The sequence below is a fragment of the Nematolebias whitei genome, chromosome 18 (assembly GCF_014905685.2).
Source record: "Nematolebias whitei isolate Nwh7 chromosome 18, NemWhi1, whole genome shotgun sequence".
In the NCBI taxonomy this organism is placed as follows: Eukaryota; Metazoa; Chordata; class Actinopteri; order Cyprinodontiformes; family Rivulidae; genus Nematolebias; species Nematolebias whitei.
Window position 1 is genome coordinate 2,952,663 of NC_056515.1, and position 9,718 is coordinate 2,962,380.

The following is a 9,718-nucleotide window of genomic DNA, read 5'->3' on the forward strand; positions in this document are numbered from 1 at the left end:
GTCCAAAATTCTAATCTATAGGTATGTGTGTGCGCACACGCGCTTGTCTATTTTGGAGTTACAGCCCGCCCTGAACAAAAATCCACCAGCCGCCACTGGATCAGGACAAACAGCACTCTGATGTCCTCTATTGTAGGGCTGGGCCATATCATATTGTTCACGATAATACGGGGGATTATTCTCGGGGATTATTCTCAGGCACGGTCCATCTGTGTGGTCACGAATTTTGGACATTTCGGACCCGAATGGACAGACACAGACTCAAAGTAGATGTCACTAAAGTTCAGCCTGTCCCCAAAACAACTGTGTTTATCCGAATTTGGCTCCCTTGGCTGACCTTGAAGGCCACCTTATCTGACTTCACCTGGAGGACATGTAATCTGACGCTCTTCCCCCCCCCCCCCCCCCCAAGGAATTTCCAACTGATCAACCAGAGGAAACCAGCTGAATAAACATTGTGTCATAATTTCAGGACTCTTAGATTCCCATAGGCGTTGTCCTTGGCCATTCCCCGACATCATTCGAGAATATTTACGGATCTCACCAGAGGGAACTGGTTGATTATTCCATCCTTATAAGAACTCTTGCAGTGTCCTCGAGAGCGTCCATAGACATCTCACTGCTCTCATCGTCCCCCCCCCCACCCTCTGCAGAATGCCTACGTCACTATGTGCTTTATGTGTGAGGTGTTTTTTCAATGAGTCTTTCTTGTCAGCCAAGAATAAAGGGTCTGATAGGATTTTTTTTTTTTTTTGCCTCCAATTCCTACGTGTCCAGTTTCATTACTTTTTTTGTCTGTCTAAAGAGATCTCACTTGTAAATGAGTCTTAGAGGCCCAATGTGATTTATTTGTCTAAATAAAAGTTGAATGAATGAATGAATATCACAAAATTTATTGTTTTTGTCAGAATGCTCTGAAATATCACAATATTATATTTGAGCTATATCGCTCACCCCCACTCCATTGTTACTGTTGATCATCAACAGAGAAACTACAGACTGCAGCTGGCTGAGGTGTCTAAAACCTCCACGCTGAGATCTGCAGTCAAAACCTTCAAGGTCGGAGGAAGCGGCTGCTGTTGTCATGTTCAGGAATGGCTGAGCACAGCTGAAATGTTCCGGTTTCACTTAAAAACAGCGTGGTGTGACTTGGACCATAAATTAAATCTCCTCCATCTTCTATGGTTCAATAGTTGGGTCATGGAGGCAATAAGTCCAGGAGAGAAACCCAGACTTCCCTCACCCCAGAGACAGTCTGCAGTTCCCTGAGGTGTTCCCAGACCAGAGCGGTTCTGCCCCATCCAGGAGGCATCCTGATCAGATGAACCTCCTCAACTGACTCCTTTTGATGAAAAGGAGCAGCAATTCTACTCCAAGCAAGCTCTGGATGACAGAGCTCCTCACCCTCTCTCTACAGCTGAGCCCCCCACCCTATGAAGGAAGCTCTTTTCAGCTGCTTGGATCCAGGATCAAGTTCTTTCAGTCCAGATCCAGTTCTCATGACCACAGATGAGGGTTGGAACGTAGACAAACCAGTAAATCTTTTTGACTCAACTCTTTCTTTCCCATGACTGACCGGGGCAACATCCTCATTACTAGGGGTTGAACAACTACATCATTTTTAAAGTCGACATTAACATAATAAAAGTCGAGTAGACGTCGAGTAGTTGATGACGTCATAGGATTGCAAGATGCAATAAATAAATAAATAAATAAACCCGCAAAAAAAACGTAATTTATTATTTACTAATAAAAAGACCAACAAAACATTAGAAGAGTATATTTTGCTCCTACCATTTATCAAACTGCAAATAAGTCACAGGAAAACCAAAACTATTAGTTTTTATTATTAAGCTGCAAAAGTGAAGAAACATGCAGCACGTCAAAAACGAAACTAAAAACAGTGGGGGGTCAACCACCCCACACCACCGCCAGCTGTGGTGCATTAGGTTTAGTTTTAGAGATTAATATGTTTATAGATTTTTTTATAGGTTTAGAGATGAATATTTTTTGCTTTTTGTTTGTGAAACAAGGTCAGAGGAAGCTGGTTCTGGTTTGGTCGATTGGACCTGATGTTACACCATATTCTGTGACCTGCAACAGTGCATGCAACACCGCCCCCTACAGTCACAATATACGGTGGTCACAGAATATGGTGTAACACCGGTTCACAACGAGCTCCAAACAGTCAGGAAGTTGATTCATCTTCTGTTTCCTCGGTAGTTGAACCAGAAGATTCATCTTTAGTGAAATATTTCCAGACTACTGATTCGTTTCTACCTGTTTGTCAAGACTGGACCTGCTCCGCTTCATCCGTCTGCTTGGAGGAATCCATTTTGTACAGCCCGCGCCCGGTGCGGATCACGTGACGCAATGACGTAACGGCGAATACTTGACATGAAATTTTAAAACTCGCGAGATGTCCTAGGAATCGACGTGTCGATTACTCGAGTAGTCTTCTAAAGCCCTACTCATAACTAAGAACAAGGCCCGCTCCATTCTACCATCAAATATTTGACCAGAATCTAAGTTCTAATTAAATGACCCGTTTAAATTAAACAGACCTTATGTGTTTGTAACTGAGGAGGAAACCAGGAAATAGCCAAGCCCAAAACATGAAAATGTGTTTAAAAAGATACATTTTATGATCAATTAAGTGTATTCAGACGTTACCAGAGCTCGTTATTTCAAGACTGTGAGGAGGAAGACGAGGAAAGGTGAAGGCAGTGAAATGAGGAAGAGGAAAAGGATGTAGCTGCAGTGTTCACGCCCTCTTCAACTTCCACCCCCACCTCCAAACAAAGCCCAGTTCCTGCTCTGGCTCACCATCAACACCCATCAGCCAGCTCTTCATCTTCATATTCATATTCCTGAACCAAATCACACCCAGCTGAGGCCCAACTGTTTGTGAACTTGAACGTTTACACAAATAAAACAAAATTCCTTCATATTTGGTGAGAAAACACAGAAGCAACAGCTAACTGGAGCTAACTGGAGCTAACTGGAGCTAACTGGACGTTTCTGTAATTCTCACCAGAACGGATCATTTGAGCAGCAACATCCATCCATCCATCATCTTTTACCCGCCTCTTCCATTTTGGGTCACGGGGGTCGCCGTTACCCATGTCCGGCAATCACTGTGCGAGGGGCGGGGTACACCCTGGACGGGTTGCAAGTCCATCACAGGGCCACATAGAGACAAACAACCATTCACTCACACCTAGGGACAATTTAGAGTTACCAGTCAGACTAACATGCATGTTTTTGGTCTGTGGGAGGAAAGAGGAGTACCCGGTGAAAACCCACGCATGCACGGAGAGAACATGCAAACTCCATTCAGAAAGGCCCCTGGACCGGGATTTGAACCAGGGACCTGCTCGCTGAGAGGCAGCAGCTCTACCAGTTGTGCCACCGTGCTGCACTGAGCAGAAACAACTAAATTAAATAAGATCCGACAGCGAGGCACCTTCTCCCAGATTATAGAGGTGCCATCATCACTAAACACACTTTTCTGCTCAGTTCAGAAGAATTGCTCCACCTGCAACCAACTTTAACCTGAAAACCTAAAGTTTAAAAGACAAACTGAATCAATTCAAACCATTGTTATAAAACACATTTTTTGTTTGTTAGGATGGTTTTCTCACCTCGTTTATGAACTTGATGCAGTCCAGAAACATGAAGTCCTGGTGCTGCTCGTTGACCACCTTCTCGTCCAGGAAGTGACGAGGTTCCAGCACCGAATGATCTGAAGGAGGAGCACACAGTCGGTCCAGTTACCCACAGGAGGTGCATTCAAGGCTCATTTACACTCTTCAGGACATTAAGATATTTTGTTTTTATTATTGCTTGATGAAAACACATGTTTTTTGTTCTCACGCTGATCCCGTTCTGTGCACGAGCCTCAGGCGGAACGGTTTTCTCAGAGTGTTGTGTGACTGGTCAGAAGTTTGTGGCTGCGTTCATGAGGAGAAACAGCTGAACAACACTGCTCTCTTCACTTCAGCGCTCTGAGGAGCAGCTGGCCGACATGGTTGGAAAACACAGACGGTCCAGAAAAACATATAAATGTGAAAGAACTAGAAGGAAGGCAGCAGCGTGGAGATGCAGGCACCTCGGCAGGACAGCGAAGGAAAACATTCCCCCAGTCTGTCGGAAACCGTCTCATGAACTTTGAGGGCTACATCGCGCTTCTTTTCATTTCCAAGTTCCAAGTTCCAAGACTAAGAAGCTCTAAGTTTATTTTTTAACAAAAACTGAATTCCGGGTTCAGAAAGCTTTACAACCAGAAGAGGGTAGGAGATTAAACTCCACGTTTGAAATGATTTAAATAAAATAAACTAATAAAACATTATTTTAAATGTGAGGACAAAAAAAAAAAAAGACTCCTCTGAAGATCATATTTGGTAATATTTAAATACTAAACTTTATAAAACTATGAGAGTTCTTTCTAAAGTACAATAATTAAATATTACACACTGAAATTAAAATACTTGCATCCGAAAAGGAAAAAATTTAGAACAGTTTGTTGGACATTTAATTACAACTTCCTGAATTTCTTTCAATAAACTATGTTTTTGTAAATGGCAAGTCTTTATTTTTCATTTCTGTTATCAAAAGAACTTCTGTATTTTTGGTATTTCAACAATTTTTTTTATTGATCCATGTTCTGTACTCAAACGGTATTTGATCCCCCTGGGAGTGTGAAACATGCTGAAATAAGTTGAAAAGGTTGAACTTCAGGAGGATTTCCTCTGTTCCACTCAGAGTAAAGCAGCAGCACATCTGGAACTTCTGGCTTTCACCACCAGGTGAATAAAGAACAGTTCAGATGTTTTTACAGAGAGCTCTGCAGGTGGTGTCAACAGTGTGGTGTTGGACTGGTGCCCCCTGGCGGACACACGCTGTCACTGCATCACTTCTCCTCTGACAAAACCAAACAAAGAGTCAAGTCCAGCTGCGTCTCCGAGCTGCTCACATCACTGAGCTGTCCTGGTTTTAGTCATTTTGTGCTGAACAGGGAGCTGAACTGTAAGAAGAACCTCTCCGTTTCCCTGTCAGTCTACGTTCCTACCCTCACCTGTAGTCCTGAACTCTGGGTAGAGACTGGAAGAACCAGATCCTGGATCCAAGAGGTCTAAATGAGCTCTCATGGGGTGAGAAGTTCAGTTCTCCAGGAGAGACTTGGAGTAGAACATCTGCTCCTCCACATCCAGAGGAGACAGCCGAGGAGGTTCAGCTGGGTGGTTGGTAGTTTCTGCTTCAGTTTACATACACATCCTAACTTTAGCTGCTCCCAACCCGTCTGTAGAGTGTGTGTGTGTGTGTGTGTTTCCTACCTATAAACTGGGAGCTGCCCCAGATGAAGGGTAGAAACTGGAAGTCATCGAGTCCCCACACGCCTTGACTCCCAGCGGGCTCCATCCTATAGGTCTTCTGCAGCTTCCTCATCACCTGGAGATACCTGCAGGAACCCCGACACAAGAGGATGTCAAGCCCTCCTGAAGGATTTTCTGAACCCTGAACCTAAGTCAGGTTTATAGACTGAGACTCTGAGGGCCAACAGGTGGTGGAGGATCTTGGTTTAAACCTTTGGAATGTGAGGTGGAAGGTGACTTGTGTTTCTTCAACGAACGCTAGTTCGAGTGATGGCACCAAACATCTGAAACCCGCTCTGTCACGTAATTAAAATCTAATTTATCTTCTAATACAGTTTTATCAGAAACTATGTAAAGTCAGCAGTGAGTGCCGACCTGTAGAAAACCTTAAAGACGATGGCGAGTTGGTCTGCCACTCCGAGGACTCCGACTTTACAGAGGCAGCAGAGAAACGCAGCGAACGCCGCCTCGTGACCTGAGGAGACACGGAGCGAGCCACACGGTCAGAACAGGTTCCTGCAACATTACTTTTTAAATCGTCCTTTGCTGAGAGGTGGGTCATAGATGAGCTGTAACACCATGTCCATAAAGCTATCATTGTTACAGATACTGAGCTAATATTTGTTGTGGTGGTAGCAGAGAGTCATCCTAACACAGACTCTGAGGGCTGACACATTTTAATTTTAAGATGTGACCAAGAAGTGTAAAATCATTCAAGATAAGCGGCCTTAGTTTAGAACTCTGGCATTAACGCTCCTGCTGTCTCTGGGTCAAAATGAGCCACGAGGCCATGTGCATGGTTTGGACCCAAGGGCAGCAGGAGAGTTGAAGGAGGCTGCAACGCTTTACTCCATTCACAAATCAGACAAAATATTGAATAAAAAGAATGAAAGTCATAAAATAACAGAATTTAGTTTTGTTTTTAGCCATAAAATCTAATTATTTCCAGAATCTTGAACCTTTATAACAACAAAACGTAAAAAGGTGAAGTCTGGATCTGAGACCAGCTGGTACCTGTTCCATAGTCTATCCTGGTCGGGTTCCCAACAGACTCCTTCAGGTAGACGGCGATCTCCGGAGCTGCAGCGCTTTTCTCCACGGGAAGAACAGCCGACACCAAGGCCTCAGCTTCCTGCAGACACAAACATCAACCTGGGGGCTTCAATCGGACAGACGGCACTGATGAAAAGACTGAACCAACCTGCTCCAGCTTGGAGAACCAGGTTCTGAAGGCCTTATTACCGAACCGCGATGGCTGGTCGACCGGAGGAGTCTCGTTTATCCACCGATCCAGAGTCCCTAAAAGATCCAGCAGCTTCTCCACTGTCTAAAGAAAAAAAAAAAAAAAAAAGCTGGAGGGTCAGAAAACACCTGGAACTCTTCATCATCATCATCATCATCACAACACCTCCAAGTGTAAGGAGGAGAAACAGAAACTCGGCTCCTCTGCTGAAAACAAACTTCTGTACCATCACAGTAAATAAAAGTGTTTCACCTGAGAGACCTCGAATCGACACGTCAGCTTCTTTCCTTTCACGCTCTCGTTCAGCGTCAGAATGAAGCCCACGTAGTCACAATACGCCTGAAAGAAAATAAACTTTAACGAGGAAATAAATGAAATGTTCATGTTCCTGAGGCAGCCGACACCCATCAGCTCTAAAGACCAGCAGGAAGTCAGGACGTCCTCTGTAATAATCTGAGATAGACTCTTATTTTGAAACTCCAAGTTCAGTCTTCTTCTCGTTTCCTGTTGACCCTCTGACTGAATCCTCCTGAACATAAGAGGTCTGACAGAGCTTTAGAGTGTGACGTCACTTGTCCACGGCACGGTGACTGATGGGATAGGATGGAGTTGAATCCACCATGTTTGCGGTCCTCAATATTAGCTGTCGAAAACAAGCTTTCTCACTGACTTCTGAAAAAATCTAAGTAGGTTAAAACAATTTAGAAATGGTCCGAACTTGTTGCGTTATTGGAATTGTAATGTCCAGTCACACGACCGGAATTGTAAAAAGATCGAAAACAGACTTTCATTTTATGGTTTCTCCGTCTGGAAACAACGCTAGAGAGCTCATGTGTAGGACGTAACAAAACGGAGACGAACGTCATAGCTATCATTGGTGACACGTCCTGATGTAACTTTCTCCAGCTTCCAAAGATACCTGCTAGTTTGTTTCAGACATTCTGGTGAGTGTCTAAATTCAGTTTGGTGGTGCTGTGTCATAAATTTTTGCCATGATTTTGTCTGGGTGTAATGGTAAATGGTAAATGGTAAATGGAGCTTACTTCTATAGCGCCTTCCAGCCCCCTATGAGGGGCCCCAAGGCGCTTTACAGTACCAGCCATCCACCCATTCACACGCACATTCATACACCGGTGGCGGTAGGCTGCCATGCAAGGCGCCATCCAGTCCCACCGGGAGCAACTCGGGGTTAAGTGTCTTGCCCAGGGACACAACGGCACATGGTGTGGGAAGTCGGGATTCGAACCTCCAACCTTCCGATCAGAGGTCGGCTGCCACTACCACTGCACCACGGCCGCCCACAATCATGTCATGTTTAGTTCATGTTTAGTTCATGTTTAGTTCATAGAAGTGGAACAACCCAGTTTGGGTCGGGTTTATATTTTGTATGTAGTGTAGTCTGAGTTTATACAGAGTGAACATTTGTGTTATTGTGAAATAAATGGCATGTTCGGTCGTCAGGTGTGTTTGAACCCACGTGCAAGAGGATGACAAGGACGCTCGAGGAATAATAAAAAAAATATTTATTCTTACCAAAACAAAATCAAAACGCTGACAGGGCAGCTACTCACAGAACTGATCAGACGGATGGAACAGAGGGTTGAATACAACACCATAAAAGGACAATTCCGAGACTAAGACGAGACACCAGTGAATTGAATATATACACACACTGATAAGGACAATGACAGACACCTGCGGTGATTAACATTAGACACAGGTGAGACAGGGGCTGAACACAAGGAGGGAAAACACAGAGAGCTGAATCAGGAAACGAGGAAACAGACAGAGACAGGACAAAACCCCAAAAACCCTACAGTACCCCCCACTCAAGGGATGGCTCCTGACATCCCAAGGACATGCGACATCCAGCTTGGGTGGGAGGCGGGGCAAAAGAGGACAGCGCAGGACAAGTAGACACAGGACCAAAAGAACAAAAAACCAACAGGAAAACCTGGGAAACACAAGACACAAAAACCCAAGACCCCAACTCAGGGTCAAGGTGGACGGTCAGGAGACCGTCCCAGGCAGGTTTGATGTTCAGGCGGGTGGTCCGGTGATCATCCCCAACGAGGCAGGGGATCAGGAGGGCAGCCAGGAAACCATCCACCTTCAGGCCAAGACTCCGGTGGGCGGCCAGGGAACCATCCATCTCGGGGTAGTACAGGCGTCCATCTATGCCTTCCTGGACTCAAGCAGGCAAGGACCTCTTCGGGCAGACCAGGGGGTGGACCAGGATTGAGGACTTCTGAAGATGGGCCAGGGACGAAGACCTCTGAAGACGGGCCAGGGACAAAGACCTCTGCAGACGGGCCAGGGACAAAGACATCTGCAGACTGGCCAGGGATGAAGACCTCTGCAGACGGGCCAGGATCTTCTGCGGTCAGGCTCAGAGCAAAGACCTCAGGCGAGCCAGGAGTGAGGGCCTCAGATGGGCCGGTATCTTCTGCGGTCGGGCCCGGAACGAAAACCGCAGGCGGGTCATGATCTTCTGCGGTCGGGCCCGGAGTGAAAACCTCAGGCAAGCCGGGATCTTCTGCGGTCAGGCTCGGATCAAAGACCTCAGCCGATGAGCCAGGAGCGAGGACCTCAGCCGACGAGCCTGGAGTGAAGACCTCAGGCATGCCAGAAGCGAAGACCTCAAGCTAGCCGGTATCTTCTGCGGTCAGGCTCAGATCAAAGACCTCAAGCGAGCCAGGAGCGAGGACCTCAGCCGTCGAGCCAGGGGCGAGGACCTCATCCGACAAGCCTGGAGCGAAGACCTCAGGCATGCCATAAGCGAAGACCTCAGGCGTGCCTGAAGCGAAGACCTCAGGAGGACCAGGGACAATGACCTCAGCAGACAAGGCGTGGTCCAGGACTGCAGCAGCAGGTGGTGGAGACGGGGCTGCAGCAGGAAGACCAGGGACCGGGGCTGCAGCAGGAGAACCAGAGATCGGAGCTGCATCAGGAGATGGGTTCAGAGCTGCTGCTAGGGAGTCAGGGACAGGGTCTCGAGCTGTTGCTGGGGAGTCAGGGACAGGAACCAGAGCTGCAGCAGGAGAGTCAGGGAACAGAGCTGCAGCAGGTGGTGGAGGAGTCAGAGCTGCAGCAGGTGGTG

The 9,718-nt window shown here is 46.4% G+C and overlaps 1 protein-coding gene across 1 annotated transcript in view; it reads right to left on the reverse strand.

The window, feature by feature from the left end:
- The window catches only part of ptpa (protein phosphatase 2 phosphatase activator), a 75,139-nt gene that overhangs the window by 52,283 nt on the left and 13,138 nt on the right, over positions 1-9,718 (reverse strand). Inside the window, exons 3-8 of the mRNA XM_037692570.1 lie at positions 6,871-6,957; positions 6,577-6,702; positions 6,390-6,507; positions 5,751-5,850; positions 5,337-5,461; positions 3,645-3,745 (exon numbers count right to left, since the gene is read on the reverse strand). Coding sequence (XP_037548498.1) covers positions 3,645-3,745; positions 5,337-5,461; positions 5,751-5,850; positions 6,390-6,507; positions 6,577-6,702; positions 6,871-6,957 — 657 coding nt within the window. The remainder of the gene's footprint in view (positions 1-3,644; positions 3,746-5,336; positions 5,462-5,750; positions 5,851-6,389; positions 6,508-6,576; positions 6,703-6,870; positions 6,958-9,718) is intronic.